This window comes from Danio rerio, chromosome 19 (assembly GCF_049306965.1).
Source record: "Danio rerio strain Tuebingen ecotype United States chromosome 19, GRCz12tu, whole genome shotgun sequence".
Lineage (NCBI taxonomy): Eukaryota > Metazoa > Chordata > Actinopteri > Cypriniformes > Danionidae > Danio > Danio rerio.
The window spans coordinates 1,020,384-1,047,216 of NC_133194.1; the positions used below are offsets into that span (position 1 = coordinate 1,020,384).

A 26,833-nucleotide genomic window follows, 5' to 3' on the forward strand; every position below is an offset into this window, starting at 1 on the left:
AGGGAGATGAAATATCACCAAATGCCAGAGTTATAAAAATAAAAAGAAGTTATAAAAATATAATTTAATAATATATTTTAAATATTTATTTGTTTTCCTTTTCCGTTCCTTTTTCCCAGCTTAGTCCATTTATTCATCAGGTGTCGTCACAGGGGATTAAACCACTGTCCAGCATATGGTTTATGCAGTGGATGCCATTCCAGCTGCAACGCAGTACTGGGAAACACCCATACACACTCATTCACACACACTCACTACAGCCAGTGTAGTTGATCAGTTCCCCTATAGCGCATGTGTTTGGACTGTGGCGGAAACCGGAGCAACCCCACACCAACATGAGGAGAACATGCAAACTCCACACAGAAACGCCAACTGACCCAGCCGAGACTCAAACCAGCGCCCTTCTTGCTATGAGGCCACAGTGCTAATCACTGAGCCACCATGCCGCCTGTAATTATAATAATATAATAATTATAAATACAATACTTATATTGATAATTATATAATACAAATATAAAATAAAAAAGTAGATTTGAATGAATAAAGCTATTGCATATTCAACAGACAAAGATAAATATATTATTCAGTAACTTTTATTTAATTATTATAAATTTATTTGTATTGCAAAAACTTGCAAAAAGAGGGAGATGAACCATCTTTATATCTCTTACAAGGATAATATTAATATACAGATAAAAATGTATGTAAAATAAATATTAAAAAGTGTGATTGCAGGAATTAATCTATTGCATAATCAAACAAACAAAGAGAAATATAAGCTAAGATTCAGGAACTCGTGTATGCAAAACCACCCGTGGACGCGCGTCCCGCCAGATGCTCGTCACCGCGGCAGCAGCTCGTGCACGCTGATCCGGTCTGGGATTCGCTGACACGGGTGATGAAGGAGCACGGAACATTTTTAGCCCCGCTACCCCCATCAGAAGCCCGCCCGGGGCAGATGATCTCAGCGCCATCAGGAGCTCAGCATCATTAGAAGGTGTTAATTGGAGTTAGTCGGAGTCTTCGCTTTCTGTCAAGAAGTCTGACAACAGAATTCATTAGACTTAAAAATACCGGGGCACTGAAATGAATTCAAGAGGGAATCGCTGATGAGGAAGGATTGTTAGCTGACAGACAGAACAGAGCTCAGAAAGGGTCCAATTCTCATTAAAGATGCCAAATATGGGCCCCGTGCGCGTGCATCAGGCGCGGGAAGTTTTTCAGCACGACCAGCATCTCATATTTGATGCGTAATATTCACACTTTCATTGAGCTCCTTCTCACAAAAAAATAAATACATAAAAATGCAGCAGGAAGGAAGATCACATGCATCCTCAATTAGGAAAATTGCATGTGTCAAAAAAGGAGGAAAAGAAATAAACTATGTTATATTTAAATGGTTGATGTTTTATACGCACACACAGCCTTTTTAAAATAAAGTTGCTTTAAAACAACCTGTGTATTTTCTTACAAGTTCTGTGTAGTTAAAAAGATACTGAGACTTCTGCTATCTGCTGAGAATAATATAAATGTGTTTAATGCGCTTCTGCGGTCGCTCTGCTGAAAGTGCTCTGGTGTGTTTGGGTTAAAAAGGAAAATACAAGTTATTTGTGCTACTTTCATCGAAAGCACAGAAAATAGGAGCCATAAAATGGGGAGATAGCAAATGAGGAACTGCAGAGACTTCCTCTGTCACACACACACACGCACACCCAGAAATGCGCTTTGTGTGATCCGAAATAACTCCGGGAAAAAGCAGTTGAATAAACGGGCGACACACTCCTGCCAGACAGAAAACGAAGAAACACGAAATAAGAAGCAACGGCGCGCTTGTGGTCGTTTAAAATAAGAACGATTCGAATTCTCGGAATGTTTAGAAGGCTCGGCGCAACACTTCAAAGGAACGAATGCTGTCGGTTAGGATTTAAAATATTCGTCAAAATAAACAAACAATATAGCGATATTATTATATAGCAATAATAAATAAATAAAAAAACAGGCGACTCAATACTGAAGTTTGGTTTATTGCGCATTTTCTGCTCTCTTGACGAGGATGTAGGACATTTAAATGCGAATGAAAAATAAGTGATCTTTAATTCTAAATGGGTGTATTATAATTTAGCTCTTATTTACGTGCAGTATAATAAACGAATTTAAAGTTATTTCAATCTCTTTCTTAAAACAGAAGTTGATGTGCAAATAATTCGATTGTTAAAATAATAATACTCGCGTTTTAAAAATGCGTTTGATTAAATGTAAATTAAGTTAATACATTAATTTAATGAATATGATTTCAATATTTCATTAAAGGTTTAGCACAGCATCGAAAAACACATGAGATGTATATGAAAAGCACATTTTATTTCACCTTTCATAACAGTGCCATGAGAACATTTGTACAAGATACATCACAATCTAAAGTGCACAAATACTGTACAACAGAGGGATCTTAAATAAAAAAGGAAAAATAAAACATCACATAGGGCTTTTCAAAGAATTAAAAAAAAATAAAAAAAAAACAAATCAATGGCATGCTTTTAAGAACCAAAATGCGACCAAAACCCTCAATTAAAATGAAGCATATTTCACAAATAAAATGCACAGCTAAGCTTTGGCACTTGCAGATTAAAAAGATTTAAAACACAACATGAGCAAGATCACTTTAAAGAAAATAAAACCAGATAGAGAGATAGAGAGAATGAATGGATTGATAAAGGATCTTGAAAAGCAGTTCTTAAGGGCTGGTGTAGAAGGCGTAATAACCCATGGCTTTATGGCTCTCTTTGTTGTACTCCTCAGAGCTCAAGTCCTCACACTTTATAGTGGGTGAAGCGTCTGTACTGGAGCCTCCAGGCGAAACACGCCGCCGCTTACAGGCCATGGAGTAACCGCTGGTGTCGCCTGAATCCACGCTTTTCAGCACCGGAGGTGCCTCCATCCAGGGGCCTGTGCTGGCAGCCGTAGGGGCCGCTGTGGAGTTTTCATCCTGCAGCTTGTCTTTGGAGGACAGCAGGTCGTCGGTGTATGCCGGAGGGCTTGGTCGGGGCGACCAGGGCAGGCCGGTGGTCATTTTTCTCTGGTAGGAACTTCTGCTGCTCCATCCGGCTGCCATAGAGGCGAATGCAGAATCAGGATAGTAGCCGAGTGCATGTGGACTCTGGAGCGGCAGTGGTTTGATGCCGTAGGGAAGCAGACTGGAGGCAGAGTACTCACTGTCATAGGACAGATCCAGTTTGGTGGTCGCACCACTTTGTTGCACCGGCCCCACAAACCAGCGCTGAGCTGACGCCGAGCCCGCGGCCGAATCTTCGCTCTGAGGAGACAGCAGGCCGTTGGTTTGGGGAACGGCGCGCTCGCTGCCGTAGAATCGGTGGTTTTGGGGAAGGTTGTTGACAAATTGGTCTTGGAAGAAGGGCTGCATTGCGTAGCGGGCGCCGGGGACAATCTGGTGCGACCGCGGAGAGTCAGTAGGAGAGGGCGTCAGTCTGTCGCTCTCTGGAGCTGTGTACATCCTGAGGGGGAAAAAAAGCACACTGTGAGGGGCTTGAGGAGTCTTGCATGTTATGAAGCTCTTGGTTATTGAACTGATTTGCATTTGTGTTAGTTAATATATAGAAGCAAATTAATTTATGCACACAAAAGCATGTACATCAGTCTCTCAAGTGGGTTATTATATATATATATATATATATATATATATATATATATATATATATATATATATATATAGTACGTTGCAGACTAATATAAATATACATATATATGCACACACACAATATTTTTAGTTGCAAAATGTTTGCAATTTGAAATTGTAATTTGTTTAGTTTGCAATAATTAGTTGCATTTATTACATTGCATTTGTATTAATAAATGAATCAAATTATTACTCAATTTTAGTTAATGCACATAAGTCTTAAGCTGGTGCTTAATAAAAAATATAAATTTAAATATATATAAATATATGGAACATATTGGACTATATATATATATATATATATATATATATATATATATATATATATATATATATATATATATATATATTTATATAGTGTGTGTGTGTGTGTGTATTTATGTGTATATATATATACACACACATACGTACATACATATCTATGTGTGTGTATATATATATATATATATATATATATATATATATACCCAAACCAGTGTATGTATATAATGCATTAGTTCAGTGGTTCTCAAACTTTTTTCATCAAGTACCACCTCAGAAAAAAATTGTTTCTCCAAGTACCACCAAAATGAGCAGTATTGAAATAAAGTAGCGTCGTAGGCCCAATAAAGCAGCTACAACTCTGCACAGTTAAAAAAACGTGGCAGATTACCTCAGAAATATAGGCTATATGTCATATATGGCATATTATATCCATCATTTTTGATACATTTTTAAATGTGTGTAGCATGTACATGACATATTTCATTCCTCCGCGTACCACTAAAGGAAGCCTCCGTACCACTTGTGGTACACGTACCACAGTTTGAGAACCACTGCATTAGTTAGTTGCATTTGTATAACAGTTGAATTTGTATAAAGATATAGAAGCAAATTACCTACTCAATTTTAGCTCATGCACACAAAAGCATGCACATCAGTCTCAAATGGGTGCTTGATAACAAATATAAATTGATAAAATAAATATACTGTTCAGTTTTATTTAATGCATTAAATAACTTGCACTAACAGGACCTGTTATTTATATAGTAAATAGTCCTGTAATTGCACAAAAGAATTGAAGCAATGCATTGTTGCATATTAATGCATGTCAGATGAATCTTAATCAATACTTATAAAATATCTATAAATTTAGCAGATCTTGAAGCTGTTGTTCATTAAACCTGAGCTGATGTAAAGTAATAATGAACAGTTGCATTTGTATTAATATAGTAACCAATTAAATCCTCATTTATAGTTAATGCAACTGTTCATTATTAGCTCACTTCAAACCTAATACACAACAGCTTCACCATCAGCAAGGGAATTAATTAGCTTTTAGGATTTCAGATCATTTCAGTTCTTTAAATGAGACCAAAAAAATAAGCATTTGTTTTGCATGAGCACTTTTCATCTGGCCTGCATTTATATACAGCAATGCAATATGCATGACTATATGTTATATAAGTGCAGGACTATTGTTCGTAATACAGCAAAAAAGTCCCATTAGTGCAAGTTAATTATTGCATTAACAAGAACTGAAATTTTACCATTTTATTGAGCACCCACTTGAGACTGATGTGCGTGCTTTTGTGTGCATGAACTGAAATGGAGAAGTTAATTTCTTCAAATATTTATTAATAATACTAATGCAACTTTTCTTTTGTATTGCCTCCAAGTGCACACAAAAAAAATCTTCTAAAATGAGCATTTATTTTATGTTTAGTTCGAGTAAATTTTAATTTATGTTGAATGAAGAGGCTTCTGTGTCTGAACTCTTCTCATATATATTTGTTTTTTCATTTTTTATTATATAAAATTATATTGAGCATGCACTTGAGACTAATGAGTATGCTTTTGTGTGCATTATTAGTATATAACTTAGTTTTTTTTTATTTCAACTGATGCAATAATTTGTTGTATTTGTGCAACAGTTGCATTTGTATTAATAAAAAATAATAGCTCAATTTTAGGTAATGCATTAACTAACTTACACTTGCTATATTACAAATATAGTAAATAGTCAGACTTATACAACAGACAGCTTCAAAACATTGCATTGTTGAATATCAATGCATGCATGATGATAATGGTTGCGCATTAATTCTCAAAGTTCTAACATTTGTTGCTTATAAATGTAAAGAAACGTGCATCATTCGGACGTTCCGAAGTTCTCGGAAATGCACTTACGAATCATAATTGTCCCTGAAGCCTTTTGCAAAGGGGTTGTGGTCGATCTTGAGCTGTGTGATCTGCAATTAAACACAAAAACAGCAGGATCTCAGAAGCGGCTCAAATGCAGAAGTGTGTGTGCAAGTGTGTGTTGTGGAGGACGTTCTGCTTACGTCTGTGTTTTGGTAAGCCGTTACAGCGATGAACTGGTTTTCAGGGAAAGTGAAGGTCTGTGTTTTAGCTTCGCTGCTCATGTCCTCCACACCGTCCTCAGTCACCTCCACAATGTGAAGCCGAGGCTGGTACTTATGCAGGGACTGCAGGACAATCATCTGTTTTAACACACACACACACAGAGAGAGAGACACATATGAGTGTTTGCAGAGTTCAGGGCCAGCACTTGCAGTTAGAGGTGTCAAAGCCACACCGAAGGCCTTTGAGATGACTGGAAGTTTCTACACACACACACACTTCTACCCACCTCACACACTCATCTTTATCTTTAAAAATGTGCAAGAGGCATCAGTTCTTTGTAACGACAAATATATCACAATCACAAAGAGCTTTCTGTGTAAGAAGAAATACAAGTGAACGTAGAAAATAGCCACTCTAAAAATGCTGGCTTGTTTCAAGCCAATATTGAGTTAAATATATTGAAAAATCTAATATTTTTAACATTTCAAATCAACCTAACACCGTTTAAACGTTCTGCTTTACATTTAGATCATCTGTGTGGCTTTTTAGAATTAGAAATTAAATATTACTAACATTAACATAATTTAAAGTCTGCTTAAATTGAAAAAGTGCAATAAACAAAAACAACAAGAGCTCATGTTTGTGCATTTATAACTATTTTCTCCATCAACAACCGCTAAATTAAACATGGCTTACATTTAAACAATGAGCATTGCTGCTATATTAATTGTTTACCTGAGTATTGTTGTTATTTGCTCCTTTGTTGTTGGTTAGCTTCAGTTTTCCGAAAGATATTTCTTGTCTCATCCAGTGCGCTCCAGTGTTTGGTGACTCTGGGTGAACATACACCTTGTTTCCTGAAAGAAAAATGCACTCGATGAACTTAAACACCCGTCCAGTGAAAATATCATTAGAAAAACTAAACAGATGCATCATGACTAAGAAGATTTGTTTAGATTAATTCTAATACTTAAAGGAAAATAACACATCCACCCCCGCGCTGTCAGGTGTCATCTCTGCAGATCGCTTGCGTTTTAAATGAAACTCATTTTTAAACCGAATGACATGTCAGGGATTTTAAAAAACATCGAATTTATTAAACAAACAATTTTGCGCATCTAAAAGTATTTTCGGATCCCGACATTCAAGTTTTAATCTAATAAAAAAATTCGTTTCAGTTTGTGCATTTCGTTTGTATTAAAACTAAAAAAATCTTCGATGTTAATTTAATTATTTACTTCGATTATCAATAAAAGCATCGAACGAAAATTAAAATCGAATATCCAACTTAGATTTTCGTTTTATTAAATTGTTTTAAACAATTTTAATTTAATACAGTCTTTGTCGGAGATGAAACACATTTGACACAGTGTTAACAGGCTGTTTTATTTGCTCAAATTATTTTAACATTTTAATTCTCTCACCTTGCATGTTGTTGTCCGCTTTCCCGCAGGTCACCCACTTTCCGCCCTGAAATCTCCAGTGGTTCGGATCGGCCAGAACAATCTCCACAAACACATTATAATGCGCAGTCAGGTTCAGTCCAGTGATATTAAAACTCAGAAAGGGGAACATTCGCCTGGGAATACACATTTAACAACATTAAAATTCCATTACGCACTGAAGGAAAATTAATATTCGTTACGCACTTCTGCTAAACAATTTTATTCAATAGTTTGAATCATGATCTCAGTTTTAAATATTTGTAATGCTTCATTTCTTACCTGCCCTGTTTAGTTATGATCATCTCAGTTTGATGGCGGTGAAATTTGAGCCACAGCGGTCTGTTGCACAGGTAAACCTGCGCCCGCGCCGCGGAGCCCGAACCTGGAATGGGCATCGAGCTGAGACTGGAGCCTGGACCGGGATAGGACGGGTACAGACACCCGGGACCCTGTCCGAACTGATAACCACCCCCAAACTGACTCCTGCTGGCGCACACGGCGGATGAGAACCCGGCGGGTGGAAGAACCGAACCGTAATGCAGAGACGACGAATACCGGGAGCCATTCGAGCCGCTGTACACCGACCCGGTCTGCCCTCCGTACGGGAACAGAGAGCACGGGTTGGCCACGTCAGAACTCGGTTGAGAGGACGATATGAAGTATCGATCAGTGCCCAGATCATCGATGTTGTATCTGCGGGTGCTGGAGAGCTCATCATCCGCGCCGATCACCGGAGAACTTTTACGCGCGTCCGGTGCGGCGGTGGCTGCTGCTGCTGCTTTAGTCCCGGTAAAGCTCTCACTGTCAGCATCATCCATCAGAAACTTCTTGGCACCAGAACTCTGCTCCGAATCCGTCCGGTCCATGTCCTGAAAGTCGATCTGCGTTGACCCCGGGCTATTATTGGTGCTTTCGGAGGATGAGGACAGGTTGTAGAAGGTCTTGGGTAAGTTTACAGATGCGCCAGGGAGGATGCTTTCTAACTGCATTCTTCACTGTGCTGATAAAGGGATGAGGATCAGTGGAAAGCAAGGCGGAGATCAAGTAGATCACACCAGGACGCGGCTCCGTGCGCCCCGCAGCTTGACCTCTGAAGCGACACCTCCGGATTTTTCAACTGTAATCTGTGAGTGACAGAATTGTTTGAGAGACTTTATATATTATGATCTCACTCGTGTGGGCGGGGCTCCGCGCAATTCGTGCGCTCAGGTCGTTTTCTCATTGGCTTGGAGGCCTTCGCTTTTAAGTAGCTATTCCAGAATAACATGCATTTAGTATTGGATTCTGAGGTTTTTTTGTTTAAAATTAGGATTCAGTCAGATGGTTAAAGTCTGTCATCATTTAGCTAGTCACCTTTCATTTGTTTAAAACATTTCTTCTGTTTAGCACAAAAGAAGATATTTGGAAAAATGTTGGAAACCTGTGACTTCCATATTTGTTTTTCCTACTATGGAAGGCAATGGCTACAGGATTTAAGCTCTCTTTAAATGATGTTATTTTGTGAAGAATCTCAAAGGTTTTGAAACCATTTGGCTAATCGATTGCATTTTTTGGGTGAAATATCCCTTTAGGACTTAATATCTGCTTTTCTATTATTATTAGTAATTATTGTAACATTTATTTATGCATTTAAAAACCTTGTTTTTAGTCGAAACTACATGTCTAGAATTCGTTTCCAGCCAATTAATGAGTGTTAATTCGCGACTGACATTGAACCCGCAGAGGAACTTGGAAGTGGATTGACACCATTTATAGAGGCACTAAAAACAAAACAATTAACGAGTCCTCCAGGCTGACCTGAGAACGGTTTTTATCTAAATACACTTGAGCTCGGCTGAACTTGGCAACCCGAATAATTAACAAACGATTAATGAGGAAAGCAAACTCACCACAAACTGACAGACAGGAGCGCCGTGCGTTGAGTTTCTGGTGCATGTGGCGGGGCTTAAACTTGACCTGGATCAGTGTGTTTGGGGTAAATCAATCTGCACCTGCACACGCAGGGTATCAAGGGCAGGAGATCCCTTCGCTTTTCGTCTGTTTTCAAGAGATTGAGTCCAAAATTCGCTCTGATTTCAGCGAAATGCGGAGTAAGTTTCTTCACACGCGCATGTAAACATTCAAACAGTCAGTGAGCATTTAATGTGCAATCACCCAAATGCATTTCCCGTGTAAAAGTATAGTTTATTAATCTATTTAAGTGCATAACCTATGTGCATTTCTATTGTGTTTTAGCGTGTGAGGACTAAACCCGACGAAAAGAACTGAAGGAGGATGTTTTCGGCGTGCACGAGGTGAGTGTGGCGTGAGGCGCGCGCGTGTGCGTCACCTGAGGGTTTCTGTAAAAAAGCCTTTAATATTAACAATATAAATTCGATGATGAAAATATACTGCGTTTTCTTATGTAATGTATATTTTTATTTAAATTCAAGATATTGAAAAATACAATTAGTATAATTTTGAGCAGTAAAATAAATGAAGATAAATAAAAATACGCTTCAATTCGTAATTTCTAAATAATAGCTATAAAAATAGCTACTGAATAAACTTCTTATTTCTAGAATGCTTGAATCTGAATGCAAACTTTATTTTAAAATGTGCACCAAATTATCAAAGAAGATCTGAACACATTTTCAAGACGCGAGAAGAAAGAGAGAGAGAAAAAAACACCCAGGTCAACAGATGGAAAAACAATTGAGCCCCAGTTCACCATAAGGTAATATCTGATTGTCTTTATCATCAGGCGGTGGTAATAAAAAAGAGAGGGGCGGGGGCAAATCCCAACCCCTTTCCAAGCGCAGGGAAACCGGCCAATTATTTTTCCGTGTGAAGGAACCGGTGATAGTGAAGGAAGAGACAGCCGGGCGGATAGACACCGCCTTATTAAAAAAAACCCTTCTGTACCACAAATCTGATGATAATAAAAAAAGAGAGACAGACAGACAGCACGTAAAAGCGCTCCTTGACGCGCGCGAGATGCGATCCGGAGTCCCGCTGACCCACCGGCGATAATGGTCGGTTACCCGGAAAGGGTCACGCGCACAGCGGAGAGATCTTTAATGAAAACCCCACCGGGTGTCCTCATCAAACACATCCACTGACTCTCTTTAGCTCGTCATTGTAATTAAAATTCCTCGATGACAGCCATGGGCCGGATGACAGATTAAAACGAGTCAGTGATGTATTTAATAAGTCACAGGTTGTGAATATGTTACCCAGAAAACACTGTCGTCCATTAACCTTTTCACACTTGAAATTGCATCCTATTTGACCTCTCTGTATTTGCCTGCAAGGTGATATATCGTTAATAATAACAGCACGGGCTGCATCTGCACGTGATCTGAAAGTTTGTCGTTTATTACCGACGCAAAGTTTTGGATTCGGACTGGTTTCGGCTCAGTCGGTGTGTCTAAATTATGAGATCAAATCCTGAAATGATCACAACTGATAGCAGGAGAAGGTGTGATGTAAAGACGATCCGCACAAAGCACCTGAGAAACGCGCGCGCACACACAGGAATGATTATGCGTTCTCACCTGACAGATCCCGGGTCCCAAGTGCCTTGTAGTTTTTAAGGTGTGAGATTCACAAGGATTAGCTCCCAGCTAAGAGGAATATTGAGATGAGAACGACTTCTCCGAGCAGAATACTGAATTCAGCTCTCACACCAGTGCACTCTCACACATAAAGCTGCTTCAGTGGAGTTTGCTTCTTTAAAGGATCCAGATTTAGATTTGAACATGCGACTTACATTCTTCACAATGAAGGTTTCAGAAGAGAACCATTCCAGTATGGGCAAGAGCACTCTAAAAGTCCTGGGTTGTTGTATCTCAGTGTGGAGTCAAATACAAACACAACCATTGCAATCAAATGTTTTTAATTAAATTTACAACCCGAGTATTGAGTTTGTCCATATCTGACCACACATTCATTAAAATAAAGCTTACAAATGAGTTTTTCAAAGCAGAAGAACCACTTCAGCATCCTCGCTCTAATATGCTGGGTTGCTGTAACACAATGTTGGGTCAAATATGGACACTATTGGAGTAAAAAGTGTGATTAAAATTCAACTGAAGGAGTGTAAATAAAAATATCAATCTAAAACATGCTGGGTTCTTTTACCTAAATTTTTCTACCCAAGTATTGAGTTTGTCCATGTTTACCCCAACATTTACAATCTTTAAAATAAAGGTTAGGTTTTCAGAGGAGAAGAACTTATCAGAATGGCAAAAGTCACTGTAAAAATGATGCGTTGTTGAATCTAAATGCTGGGTCAAATATGGAAACACAACCTTTGGAATAAAAGGTGTCATTTTAAAACTAGATAAAACTATGAACACAATGCTGGGCCTGACTATAGTTGACTGAACATTGGGGTACAACAACCCAGCATTTTATTAGAGTGAACATGCCAATAAATAACCTTTATTTAAAAAAAAAAATCACTCTCTGGGTTGTTGTAACTCAATATTGGGTCAAATATGCGCAAACACACCAGTTAAAAATGTCATTTAAATTTAATTAAAGGCAATTGTTCATAAACCAACATTTAGTTACAACAACCCAGCATTTTTAGAGTGTATATAAAATATCAGTCTTAAAATTGCTGGGTTATTTCAACCAAATCTTGAATCAAACATGGACAAACAAAATTCATTTTTAATGACATTTTTCTACCCAACTATTGCGTTTGTCCATGTCTGACACAACGTTGGGTTACATCAACTTGGCATATTATAGAGTGTATATAAAAATATAATCTAAAAAATAATGCTGGGATATTTTAACCAAATCTTGAGTCAAATATAGCATAATGTTAGGTTAATTATTTTTAAATTAATTTTAAATGATATTTTTCTACTCCACTATTGAGTTTGTCCATATCTGACCCAACATTGGGTTACAACAATCAGCATATTTCAGAGTGTATATAAAAATATCATCTACAAAAATGCTGGGTTATTTTAACCAAATCTTGAGTCAAATATGGCATAATGTTAGAATAATTTCTTTAATTACATTTATATGACTTTTTTTACCCAGCTATTGGGTTTGTCCATATTTGACTTAACATTAGAATAAAGCAACCCAGCATATATTAAAATGCATATAAAAATGACCACTTGAGAAATGCTGGGTTACTTTAACCACATTTTGAGTCAAATATGGACAAACACAACATTAGGTTAATTTTTAAAATTAATTTTAAATGTATTGTATTTTATACCCAACTATTGAGTTTATCCATATCTGACCCAACATTGGGTTACAATAACCCAGCATTTTTTAGAGTGTATATACAAATATATCAATCCTAAAATTGTTGGGTTATTTCAACCAAATCTTAAATCAAATATGAGCAAACAAAACAAATGAATTTTAAATGACATTTTTCTACCCAACTATTGAGCTTGTCCACATCTGACCCAACATTGGGTTACATCAACTTGGCATATTATAGAGTGTATATAAAAATATCATTTAAAAAAATGCTGGGTTATTTTGACCAAATTTTGAGTCAAATATGGCATAATTTTAGATTAATTTATTTAAAAAAAAATTTACCTAGCTATTGGGTTTGTCCATATTTGACCCAACATTAGAATAAAGCAACCCAGAAAATTTTAAAGTGCATATAAAAATGACCACTTGAGAAATGCTGGGTTATTTTACCCATATCTTGAGTCAAATATGGACAAACACAACATTAGTTTGATTTTCAAAATTAATTTTAAATTGCATTTTTCTACCCAACTATTGAGTTTGTCCATATCTGACCCAACATTGGGTTACAACAATCAGCATATTTTAGAGTGTATATACAATATCATCTACAAAAATGCTGGGTTATTTTGACCAAATCTTGAGTCAAATATGGACAAACACTTTAAATGAGATTTTTGTACCCAAGTGCAGTCTATATCCAAATCCCCATCTAAAAATGCTGGGTTGTTTTAAGTATGGAGTAACCCATCATTTAGTTAATTTTTAAAATTAAATATAAGACATTTTTCAACTATTGGATTTGTTGATATGAAACCCAACATTGTGTTAAAACAACCCAACATTTCCTCAGGAGCATCAATAGTGTAGCAGCAACACGATTCAATCTGATATTACTTGAAACTCGATTGTCTGATTACCTGCTTTGTTCAGTATTTTCCCCTCAGTGTGTTTATCTTGCAAGACGAGCAGCTTCAGCTCTTAAACGTGTCTGATAAAGGGGCTTCACTGGCTCTGCATCTTCAGCCCATCATAACAGCATTTGTGTGTAGCGCATTATCTGTGTGCAGATGTGTGTTACGAGCACGGGAAATGTGTGTATGTGTGTTTGCATGTGTGCAATCTAGAGATGTGTGAAGAATTTGGGGAAAAGGGGCTAAAAATCTGTGAAAAGACAGAGAGGGGGGCTGGAACTCAGCTGGAAACTGATTGGCTGCCAGCCTGAGGAGGAAATAAGAATCTGCTGTCCTCTCCGGTCTGGGACCTCGGTGACCAGGCGCAAGATGTCTGCCACGGCCCCCGAGGGCCCGCGGCGTCCCCTCAACACTCCTCTGCCTCTGAAAGCGTCTTTCTCCTTTTATTATTGACTGGAAATGCCACCCAGTCTCCCTTTCCCTCCCTCGTTTTTCCTGCGCTGCACAGGAGAGAGAGTCGGGCGGGCGAAAGGCTGTGGGTGAATCAGGGTCACTCAAAATCAATACCGGGCTTTTAGACGGGACGGATACATAGGGGACGGTAATAGTCTTAAATGTTCTTTTGGAACTCTCTGAGGCTTTGACTGAAGAGTTGGGAGACTTGACGAATCACGGCACTTTTTAATTTTCAAATAACGGTGAGTGCTTGCATTGTGGATCTGGGTCAGGCGCGGTGGTTTGTTCAAGCTACGCTTACTTATTTAGCAGATTATACAGAGCAACTTCACTATTATAAGCAAAACACATCAGAATGATGCAATCTTCTACTAATAACACACATAAAACACACACTATAGTCAAACACAACATTAGGCTCATTTATAAAATTAACTTTAAATGATATTTTTCGACCCAACTGTTGAGTTTGTCTATATTTAACCCAACATTGGGTTACAACAACCCAGCATTTTCATTCATCCATTCATTTTCTTTTCAACTTAGTCCCTTTATTAATCAGCGGTCGCCACTGCAGAATGAACCAACTTATCCAGCATATGTTTTGCCTTTCTAGCTGCAACCCATCACTGGGAAACACCCATACACACTTATTCACACTTATACACTACGGCCCACCCCATCACAACAACCCAGCACTTTCCTACCCCAACACGGGGGGAACATGCAAACTCCACACAGAAACGCCAACTGAACCAGCCGAGACTTGAACCAGCAACCTTCTTGCTGTGAGGCGATCGTGCTACCCACTGTGCCACAGTGACACCCAACCCAGCATTATTTAAAAATATCAATCTAAAAACATGCTGGGTTATTTTAACCAGCACTGAGTCAAATCGGGAAATCCAACATCAGGTTAATTTGTAATACAGTTTCTACCTAACTATTGGATCGGTCCATATTTAACCCAACATATGGTTACATCAACCCAGCATTTTCATTCATTCATTCATTTTCTTTTCGGCTTAGTCCCTTTTTTCATCAGGGGTTGCCACAGCGGAATGAACTGCTAACTTATCCAGCAAATGTTTTACACTGCGGATACCCTTCCAGCTGCAACCCATCACTGGGAAACACCCATACAAACTTTTTAACACTTATACACTACAGCCCACGCCGTCACAACAACCAAGCGTTTTCCTACGCCAACACGGGGAGAACATGCAAACTCCACACAGAAAAGCCAACTGACCCAGCCGAGGCTTGAACCAGCGACCTTCTTGCTGTGAGGCGATCGTGCTACCCACTGTGCCACCGTGACACCCAACCCAGCATTATTTAAAAATATCAATCTAAAAACATGCTGGGTTATTTTAACCAGTCAAATATGAAGAAACCCAACATCGGGTTAACTTGTAATACAATTTCTACCTAACTATTGGATCGGTCCATATTTAACCCAACATTGGGTTACAACAACCCAGCATTTTCATTCATTCATTCATTTTCTTTTTCGGCTTAGTACCTTTATTCATCAGGGGTTGCCACAGCATAATGAACCGCCAACTTATCCAGCATATGTTTTACACAGCGGATGCCCTTCCAGCTGCAACCCAGTACTGGAAAACACATGCGCTATAGGGGAAGTAATGAACTAAATGAACTAAATTCAGTAAATGAACTAAATGAACTAAATTTAGTAATGAACTAAATTCACCGTAGTGTATGTGAACGAATGCAAGCATGTATGGGTGTTTCCCAGTGTTGGGTTGCAGCTGGAAGGGCATACGCTGTGTTAAACATGCTGGAAAAGTTGGCGGTTCATTCCGCTGTGGTGCTATCCAGATTAATAAAGGGACTACACCGAAAAGAAAATCAATAAATGAATGAATATAGTGTAATACTGTAGTCCACTTTAGTTTTTACTATAGTAAACTAGTGTAGAGTCACACAGTCAACTAAAACTACAGCATTGAGTCATTTGTTTGTATTATTATAATTATTGTATTACCCTAGCAACTATAGAATCAGCACAACAGATCATTTACTATATTATCATAGCAACTGTGGAATCACCCCAGTAAATTCATTCAAGCAGTAGTATGGTTAAGCACACTGCAGTGTTTACTATAAACTACTATTTAATGTGGTATATTGGACAAATTAATATTCAGTTATGTGTCCCATTTTGTTTACATTGTAAACACCTCCAGTAGGTGATGTTACGCTTCTTATTAGTGTTTTAAATGCTTAAGTGCTTTAAATGGCGAATCAAATTCTGAACAGTATTGTTTGCTACAACAGCACTCACCGTCCGCGCGCTCGCGCCCTTTGACCTGTCACGTCAATCGACCGCGCGCACACTTGACGTGACAGCGCAGATCAGCGCGTGCCTTGCGGTGCCATCGCCGCGCGTGCTAAATGTTCCCGGCGTGTATCATACCGCGGCTCCGTTACCGGGGTCAGATGACAGAATGAAAATATGTCAACACCTGTCAACACCTCGTTAGACCGAAGAACAAAAGAGCTCCGTTACACTGTCAAGATTTATTCGGTAAAGTACACTTTTAGTTTAGATTATTCTGGTGACAGAGCTGTGTGTACAAAAAAAAAACTAGATAGATAGATAGATAGATAGATGGATAGATAGATAGATGGATGGATGGATGGATAGATAGATAGATTGATAGATTGATAGATAGATAGATGCTATAGTAAATCCATCAGTCCCCATTAAGATAGCTGTACAAGTAAGCTGTTTGTATCTTATTGTAGCCTGCTTTCTACACTGACCAAATGTCCCCAGATGTATAGCAATACCAGTAAATTTTGACCTTGTGTTTAATTTGTTTGGTCCCCATGAGGGAAATGGCTCATAAATCAAGCAGAATAAAATATTTTAAAAATGTTAAAATGCAATTTTTGGAAAAAAAAAAAAAGTGCTGTGAAGGTTGGGTTTAGGAAAGAGGACACATGATACGATCTTTAGAGTAGAAACATCATTACAGCTATGGAGACAGCACATAAAACCTGAAAACCCCAACACTAATGTGTGTGTACACGTGATAATTAAATAAACATAATAAAATAAAATAATAGCATTTATATACTCAGCGGCCACTTTATTAGGTACACCTTACTAGTACCGGTTGGACCCTTTTGCCTTCAGAACTGCCTTAATCCTTGGTGGCGTAGATTCAACAAGCTACTGTAAATATTCCTCAGAGATTTTGCTCCATATTGACATGATAGCATCACGCAGTTGCTGCAGATTTGTCGGCTGCACAACCGCTGATACAAGGCAGGATGATCCATGCTTTCATGTTGTTGAGGCCAAATTGTGAGCAGAGCATCCGAATGTGTCAGCAGAAATGGAGACTCATCAGAGCAGCAACGTTTCTCCAATCTTCTATTGTCCAGTTTTGGTGAGTCTGTGTGAATTGTAGCCTCAGTTTCCTGTTCTTAGCTGACAGGAGCGGCACCCGGTGTGCTCTTCTGCTGCTGTAGCCCATCCGCCTCTAGGCTGGACGTGTTGTGTGTTCAGAGATACTCTTCTGCAGAGCTCGGTTGTAACGAGTGCTTATTTGAGTAACTGTTGTCTTTCTATCAGCTGGAACCAGTCTGGCCATTCTCCTCTGACCTCTGACCTCATCAACAAGGCATTTGCGCCCACAGAACTGCCGCTCACTGGAGATTTCCTCTTTGTCGGAGCATTCTCTGTAAACCCTAGAGATGGTTGTGCGTGAAAATCCCAGTAGATCAGCAGTTTCTGAAATACTCAGAGCAGCCCGTCTGGCAGCAACAACCATGCCACGGTCAAAGTCTCTGAAATCCCCTTTCTTCCTCATTCTGATGCTCAGTTTGACCTGCAGCAGATCGTCTTAAATTAAATAATTACATTCTTATGGAAAGTTAAATGATGATCTCTTTAGTGAAAGAGAGAAAGCTAAAGGAATCAGGAACTGATCATGCGTGGATTCCTGAGAGCTGCATTCATTAGTGTTATCCTTTACAGCAGTATTTCACAGATGACTGCAAAAAAACACTAATAAAAACACAGTAAAAGCTGCTTGTCCAGCGGTGTGCGTTGGTTTTTGCAGTGTGTGTTGGTCTCTCATCACTCCACGCAGCCTCAAGACGACCAGAAGCCCAAATAAAGTTGAATTACAGCGTGCACGCATAGATTCATTCCAACTGGGCCCAAAGTTTACGCTTTGTCGTAAACCCGCTGGCGTTCTGACCCGTTCGCCATGTTCCGTGACCACCCATAAAAGCGCCATGACCCCTGGTGGCCAGAGGTCAGGGGCCGCCCGTCAGCGCGCAGGAAGTGCCGTCATTTTGTTGTCAGAGTGCATCAGCAGCGCATGCACATGAAAGCGACGCATTCCTGCTTTATGATGCGATCGGCTTTACTGGTGCGAGATTCATGAACGCCGCTGACAGGATTAACGCTGAACATCTCATTAGAGGATCCTGGCGCTGAGGGCCGCGGCGGGAGGCGGGCTGAGAAACAGCGACATTTAGACCTGAGGAATATGACGATATATATTATATAGACTATTATTATATCAATCATTCATTCATATGCTTTTTGGCTTAGACTCTATATTAATCTGGAGTCACCACAGCGGAATGAACCGCCTTTTTATATCATCGTCTATTGTTTATTTCTTACCATGCAGTGTTTGGAGCAATATGTTTTGATTATTTGGATGTGAATATTATGCATGTAAACACTGCTGAAGTCAAATTTATTTGCCCTCCTGTGCTTTTTTTCCCCCGAACATTTCCCCTGCAGATTCAAGAAATGTTCACAGTATTTCCTCTAATATTTGTTTTTCTGGAGAAAGTCTGATTTGTTTTATTTCAGCTGGAGTAAAAGCAGTTTTAAAGCCATGTTAAGGTCAATATTATTAGCCCCCTTCAGCATTAATAGTCTTTGATTGTCTGCAAAAGAAACCACTTCCTCTACGCAACAAAAATAAATCTCTCAATGCATTACGTGACAACATTTTTCATGTGTCTCCATATATTGTGAAATGTACATAGTAATATATCATATATTATATTATATTGCAACATATGGGACAATACTGCAGTGAATGCTGCATTCATAAATTAAATAAATACATTTTATTACACTATTTAATATATTGTTATGTATATTGAAATATATCCCACATTATATGAAATTATAAACTGGAAGAGGCATTGTATGTATATCTATATATTCAGTTGAAGTCAAAATTATTAGCTCCCCCTCACCCCCTTATTTTTCCACAATTTCTGTTTAACAGAGAGCAGATGTTTTCAGCACATTTCTAATCATAATAGTGTTAATAACTCATCTCTAATAACTGATTTATTTTCTCTTTTTCATGATGACAGTAAATAATATTAGACTAGATATTCTTCAGACACTAGTGTTCAGCTTTTTTTTAGGAAAAAGGAAATAAAAATTAGCTGTTAATTAAAATTTCATCATACCTTTCTCTTTTTATCCTTTTTCAATCACCTTCATCAATATATTCCTCTAATATTACATATGTATACAACTTTTTAAATTGATTAATATTTGAGAGTCTGGTCTAGATTGTATTTCTTGATTGTATAATGATGGTTTGTTCTGTAGACTATCGAAAAAATATATAGCTTAAAGGGGCTAATAATATTGACCTTAAAATGGTGTTTAAAAAATTTAAAACTGCTTTTATTCTAGCCGAAATAAAACAAATCAGACTTTCTCCAGAAGAACAAATATTATCAGACATACCAGCCTGATCTCACGAGAAAACGTAAGTATTTTACGTTTTGCCAGTTTAGTGGCTAATTCGTACGAATTCGTACGAGTTCAGTCATACGAAATGGTACGATTTTAAAAAGGAGGCGTGGCACCTGACCCCACCCCTAACCCCAACCGTCATTGGGGGATGAGCAAATCGTACTAAATTGTACGAATTAGATCGTACGAATTCATACGAATTAGCCACTAAATGAAAAAGTTACGAATTGCAGTGAGATTGTGTTGGACATACTGTGAACATTTCCTTGCTCTGTTAAACATCATTTGGAAAATATTTAAAAAAGAAGAAAATAAATAAATCAAAGGGGGCTAAAAATTTTGACTTTATTACTATCCATCCATCTATCTATCTATCTATCTATCTATCTATCTGTCTGTCTGTCTGTCTGTCTGTCTGTCTGTCTGTCTGTCTGTCTGTCTGTCTGTCTGTCTGTCTGTCCGTCCGTCCGTCCGTCCGTCCGTCCGTCCGTCCGTCCGTCCGTCCGTCCGTCCGTCCGTCCGTCCGTCCGTCCGTCCGTCCGTCCGTCCGTCCGTCCGTCCGTCCGTCCGTCCGTCTAAATATGTATGTATGTAAATATATGTAAATGAGATGAGTAATAAATATATGTATATGTATATGAGATGATATACGTCAATGTACAAGAAAATATAATCAGATTTATATGATTTATATGTCTTAAATATGTTGAAAAATATATTGATTTATATTAGATAATATAGTATATATAATTATAATATTATATATTGTAGAATATTGAACTTGTAGGAGAAGTTCAGTGCTGTGTGTATGTTAGCTGATCTGCCACATTATGCCAACCTTTATGCATGTATACCTCCACAGCGCAGTGTTGAGGACTGAAATGTCATGTTGATGATGAACTGTCTGACATGTGGAGGAATGAAATGTGGATGAAAAAAGCGATGCTGTTAATGATCATTTAATCTATAATTCTATCATCTACATTTTACAATATATGAATCAATACATATGGCTAATGTAAAATATGTCATGCAAAAATCTGATTTGGACTATTGTTGATCAACCTCTCTGTAAACCTCTCTGAGCTGGCTTAACTCATAAAAACACACATGCAGTAATATCAATGGATTTGAATGGGTTTTTATATGAATCAAAATATAATAGAATATCCATCCATATATTGCTATATATTTTCTAATATATGAGGAAGTTTCCCATACAATGCAATATATTTTCTAATGTATAGCAATATAAATTCTAGCATATTGCAATATATTTTTGTTTCATAAGGGCTGTTATACAATGACTTGCTTAATTACCCAAACTTTACCCTAATTACCCTAGTGAAGCCTTTAAATGCCACTTTAAGCTGTATAGAAGTGTCTTGAAGAATATCTAATCTAATATTATTTACTGTCATCATGACAAAGATTAAAGAAATCAGTGATTACACTGCAAAAAATGCTTTTCTTACTAAGATTTTTTGTCTTGTTTCTAGTCTAAATATCTAAAATTTCTTATATCAAGAAGCATTTTCTACACAAGCAAAACATCTTGTCTTATTTTGAGAAATAATGTGCCAATATTAAGTGAGTTTTTCCTTAAACCAAGCAAAATAATCTGCCAATGGGGTCAGCAAATTAATCTTGTTTTTTCTTTTGACATAAGATTATTTTGCTGACCCCATTGGCAGATTATTTTGCTTGGTTTAAGGAAAAACTCACTTAATATTGGCACATTATTTCTCAAAATAAGACAAGATGTTTTGCTTGTGTAGAAAATGCTTCTTGATATAAATTTTTTAAAGATATTTAGACTAGAAACAAGACAAAAAATCTAAGTAAGAAAAGCATTTTTTGCAGTGTAGAGATGAGTTATTAACACTATTATGATCAGAAATGTGTTGAAGCAATCTGCTCTCCGTTAACCAGAGATACTGGTGTAGAAATATACAGGGGGGCTAATAATTCTGACTTCACCTGTACTGTATATCAGATATTAGTGCATGGTCTGCTTCACCTGTGCTCTCTGTAGGCATTTATTGGCTCTCTCTCGTGACACTCGCTCTTTAAAGAGATGGATGTCGGTGTTGGTGCTCTGAGGATCAGATGCCTGTTTGCTGTCAGAGCTTTTCGGCCAAATCTTCTATAACGTCAAATGACCCCTGAATGTTCCCCGAAACACAAACCCCGAACAAATCAGCGCTGAAACTTAAACAGAGAGTCCTGTCAGCATTTACTCACTCCAAACTAGGCATGGGCTGCTTTAAGATTCTCATGATATGAAAATATTAGATAAAATATCCCAGTATCATGATGACTGATCTAAAATAAGTTCTTATAAAATGTCTAGGTAAAAAAACAACACTGCAACTGAAAATACATCCGCTGTGTAAAACATATGCTGGAATAGTTGGCGGTTCATTCCGTTGTGGTGACCTATGATGAATAAAGGGACTAAGCTGAAGGAAAATCAATCATTCATTCGTTTTCTTGTCGGCTTAATCCCTTTATTAATCCGGGGTCGCCACAGCGGAATGAACCGCCAACTTATCCAGCAAGTTTTTACACAGAGTTTTTACTTCCAGCCGCAACCCATCTCTGGGAAACATCCACACACACATTCACACACACACACTCTCATACACTACGGACAATTTAGCCTACCCAATTCACCTGTACTGCATGTGTTTGGACTGTGGGGGAAACCGGAGGACCCGGAGGAAACCCACGCGAACGCAGGGAGAACATGCAAACTCCACACAGAAACGCCAACTGAGCCGAGACTCGAACCAGCGACCTTCTTGCTGTGAGGCGACAGCACTACCTACTGCGCCACTGCCTCGATTGAAGGAGAATCAATGAATTAATAATGATAAGAAGAATAAAGGTCGCTGGTTCGAGCCCCGGCTGGGTCAGTTGGCATTTCTGTGTGGAGTTTGCATGTTCTCCCCGTGTTGGCGTGGGTTTCCTCAGGGTGCACACACACTATAGGGGAATTGATTAACTAAATTGGCTGTAGTGTGTGTGGGTGTTTCACAGTACAGGGTTGCAGTTGGAAGGGCATCCACTGTGTAAAACATATGCTGGAATAGTTGGCGGTTCATTCCGTTGTGGTGACCCCTGATGAATAAAGGGACTAAGCTGAAGGAGAATCAACGAATTATTAATGATAAGAAGAATAAATAAGTAAATAAATAAGGACAACATGGTGGCTCAGGGGTCAGCACTGTGTTCTCACAGCAAGCAGGTCGCTGGTTCGAGCCCCGGCTGGGTCAGTTGGCGTTTCTGTGTGGAGTTTGCATCTTCTCCCCGCGTTGGCATGGGTTTCCTCCAGGGTGCACATGCACTATAGGGGAATTAATTAACTATATTAGCTGTAGTGTATGAGTGTGTGTGGGTGTTTCACAGTACAGGGTTGCAGCTGGAAGGGCATCCACTGTGTAAAACATATGCTGGAATAGTTGGCGGTTCATTCCGCTGGGGTGACGGCTGATGAATAAAGGGACTCAGCTGAAGGAAAATTAATATCCTGCAGATTATAGATGTAGATATGCTGTCAAGCTCTGAAAATAACCAGCAGCAGTATCTTTATAAGCAATATGATCATACTGCATGAGAAATATGTCATGTTATGGATTTAGCATGCACTAAATATCCTCTAGCGGGCTCCTCTGAAATAAAGCTGCACTTGTTTTGTTTGTTGTATAAAGCACGTCTGATTAAGTGTGTGCAGTTGCATTATATCTCTGATTCCTGTCATGCTCTAAAACAACAGAGCCGGTGGATTAGACGTGCGTGGCAGCGGCCGTATGCACACATGCAGATTGAATATTGAATATTCTGCGCTTCTCAGCGCGTCCGCGGTCATCTCTGGGGAACTGCAGCATCGTATGAGAATATTAGCAAACACACGCTTCAGTCTTCACTGTGTACGGCTTCTCTGCAGAGAAGGGATCATTTCAGAAAAGTCAGAATGGTGATGCGGTGTACACTCAGAGCGTCCTGTACAGAGCAGATGTGAATGAGCAGTTGTGAGTGTGTCATGGTGAAATGTTCATGAGCAGCTGCGGGCGTGCATGTACAGCTGTTTATTGTGTAGAATCAAGTACACTGTAAGTATTGTGCAGCTTTGAAATATATTTGCTGTAAATGGTCAGGGTCATTCAGTGTTTTGGTTGTGTGTGTGTGTGTGTGTTTGTATTTCTATAAGTGTTAGTGCATCTGTGGTTTCTGTGAGTGTGTGTGCATTTGAGTGTGTGTTTCTGTGATTGATATAAGTGTGTGTGTGTGTGTGTGTGTGTGTGTGTGTGTGTGTGTGTGTGTGTTTCTGAGTGTGTTTCTGTGAGTGTGTGTGTTTCTGTGAGTGTGTGTGTGTGTGTGTTTCTGAGTGTGTTTTTGTGAGTGTGTGCACTTGAGTGTGTCTGTGTGTGTGTGTTTCTGAGTGTGTTTCTGAGTGTGTTTCTGTGAGTGTGTGTGTTTCTGTGAGTGTGTGCATTTGACTGTGTGTGTGTGTGTGTGTTTTTCTGAATGTGTTTCTGTGATTGTGTGTTTCTGTGAGTGTGTGCATTTGAGTGTGTGTGTGTGTGTTTGGTCCGTTTGTGTGTGCGTGTGTGTGTGTGTGTGTTTCTGTGAGTGTTTGTGTTTCTATAAGTGTGTGAGGATGTGTTTCTGTGAGTGTGTGTGTGTTTTTGTGAGTGTGTGCATTTGAGTGAGTTTGTTTGTGTGTTTCTGTGAGTGTGTGGATGTGTGTGTCTGTGAATGTGTGTGTTTCTGTGAGTGTGCATTTGAGTGTGTGTGTTTTGAGTGTGTTTCTATGAGTGTTTGAGTCTGTGCGTGCATATGTGTGTGTGTGTGTATCTGTGGTTATTGTGAGTGTGTGTGTGTGTGCATTTGAGTGTGTTTCTGTGAATCTGTTTCTGTGAGTGTGTGCATGTGATTGTGTTTGTGTGTGTGTGTGTGTGTGTGTGTGTGTGTGTGTGTATGTGTGTGTGTGTGTGTGATTGTGTGTGTGTGTGTGTGTGTGTGTGTGTGTGTGTGTGTGTCTATATATCCTGCACACATACACACTGCATTACACACACCTCACACAAGCGGGAGTTCACTTATTTGTAGTTCTATGCTAAGACTATACACTACACACACACACACACAAATAAATACATAGTCATGTTCATACATTTTTTTAAATTCTAAATATTAAAATCTTTCAGGGGTTTAAGATGCTGTATCTGTTAAACACGTCATAACAGTCAAGTGAAACGGCTCCATATATTCAGAAATCCAGCAGAAGGCATGAGAGGGGCGCTGATGTGAAGATAAATGAATGTAAAAGATCTTTGGGTTGACCTCCGGCTGACCCCCGGTCCTGCTCTGATCACGGCCCGCCGCTGACCCATTTCTCGCCTCTGATCTCTCCTCGCAGTACGGGGAAAACATCGACCGCCGGCCGCAGGATGGCAGGTGCTAAAAGTTTGACAGCGCAGGCCAGAGATACATGTTTTGAAGAGAGAGTGATGCGTGTGTGTGTGTGTGTGTGTGTGTGTGTGTGTGTGTGCATCTGCACTGACTTGCTGTTTGTTATTTCAGTGCTGTTAATGCACATTCTGTAATTTTGTTAATAAAATATTATATTGATAAACAATTTTCATTTTTTGGTATTTTTATTTGATTTTCATTCATTCATTTATTCTTATTTATCAGGGGTCGCCACAGCGGAATGAACCGCCAACTATTCCAGCATATGTTTTACACTGCGGATGCCCTTCCAGCTGCAACTCAACACCCATACACACTCATTCACACACACACTCACACACTACAGCCAGTTTAGCTGATCAGTTCCCCTATAGCGCATGTGTTTGGACTGTGGGGGAAACCGGAGCACCCGGGGGAAACCCACGCCAACACGGGGAGAACATGCAAACTCCACACAGAAATGCCAACTGAGCCAGCCGAGACTCAAACCAGCAACTTTCTTTCTGTGAGGCGCAGTGCTACTACCTGAGGCACCACGCCACCTTAGATTTTTATTATTATTTTTATTTATTTTTAGATTATTATTATTAATAAAATTTTTCAATAAATGTGTATTTTTATGTTTTATTAGCCTGTTTTTTATTGTTTATAATTAGATTTGAGTTTTTATGCATTTTTAATGAATATGTAAGTACTGATTTAATTTAGCCGTTAATGCAACAATTCCTGGGGTGTCACGGTGGCGCAGTGGGCAGCACGATCGCCTCACAGCAAAAAGGTTGCTGGTTCGAGCCTTAGCTATGTTCTGTTGGTGTGGGTTTCCTCCAGCTTCTCCGGTTTCCCCCTCAGTCCAAACACATGCGCTATAGGGGGTATTAAGGAACTAAATTGGCCGTAGTTTATGAGTGTGTGTCAAAGAATGAGTGTTTCCCAGTACTGGGTTGCAGCTGGAAGGACATCCGCTGTGTAAGACATATGCTGGATATGCCGAAAATGAATGAAAGAAAATGAATGATGAATTGAACAATTCCCAGTTTCCCTTATTAGTTTCTTTTGTCTAGTTTTATTTTAAGTTATCGTGTTTTATTTTAGCTAATCATCATGCATAATTAAATTCATGCATTCATTCATTTTCTTGTCGGCTTACTCCCTTTATTTGTGGTTGCCACGGTGGAATGAACCGGCAACTTATCCAGCATGTTTTTGCGCAGCGAATGCCCTTCCAGCTGCAACCCATCACTGGGAAACATCCACACACACACACTCATACACTACGCACAATTTAGCCTACTCAATTCACCTGTACCACATGTGTTTGGACTGTGGGGGAAACCGGAGCACCCGGAGGAAACCCACGCGAATGCAGGGAGAACATGCAAACTCCACACAGAAACCGAGGCTCGACCCAGCGACCTTCTTGCTGTAAGGCGAGCACTACCTACTGCGCCACTGCGTCATCGCTATAATTAAATTATTATAAATTAATAATCATGAT

The 26,833-nt window shown here is 39.0% G+C and overlaps 1 protein-coding gene and 1 long non-coding RNA gene across 6 annotated transcripts in view; one reads left to right on the forward strand and one right to left on the reverse strand.

The window, feature by feature from the left end:
- Positions 1-2,342: 2,342 nt before the first annotated feature.
- Positions 2,343-16,434, reverse strand: eomesa (eomesodermin homolog a). Of its 4 annotated transcripts, none has more exons than XM_073931106.1 (7): positions 16,390-16,434; positions 7,765-8,485; positions 7,465-7,619; positions 6,776-6,897; positions 6,019-6,177; positions 5,864-5,925; positions 2,343-3,512 (listed from the first exon to the last, which is right to left on the reverse strand). In XM_073931106.1, exons 2-7 carry the CDS (start codon positions 8,472-8,474, stop codon positions 2,735-2,737), a joined length of 1,986 nt encoding a protein of 661 aa, XP_073787207.1. In that variant the 5' UTR covers positions 8,475-8,485; positions 16,390-16,434; the 3' UTR covers positions 2,343-2,734.
- LOC141378956 (uncharacterized) overlaps positions 9,209-26,833 on the forward strand; it is a 140,331-nt gene continuing 122,706 nt past the window's right edge. Inside the window, exons 1-2 of one of the 2 annotated variants that reach the window (XR_012394790.1) lie at positions 9,209-9,575; positions 9,721-9,779. This is a non-coding gene — a long non-coding RNA (uncharacterized lncRNA). The remainder of the gene's footprint in view (positions 9,576-9,720; positions 9,780-26,833) is intronic. The other variant, XR_012394791.1, reaches the window with a different exon arrangement.

What these genes read in the sequence shown, in the direction of transcription:
- eomesa (XM_073931106.1), bottom strand. Translation starts at nt 8,474, where the DNA reads ATGCAGTTAGAAAGCATCCTCCCTGGCGCATCTGTAAACTTACCCAAG. An exon ending in AGCGGACAACAACATGCAAG is followed by an intron (nt 6,898 to 7,464) that starts GTGAGAGAATTA and finishes TTTTTCTTTCAG; the next exon opens with GAAACAAGGTGTATGTTCAC. An exon ending in CGGCTTACCAAAACACAGAC is followed by an intron (nt 5,926 to 6,018) that starts GTAAGCAGAACG and finishes GTTTAATTGCAG; the next exon opens with ATCACACAGCTCAAGATCGA.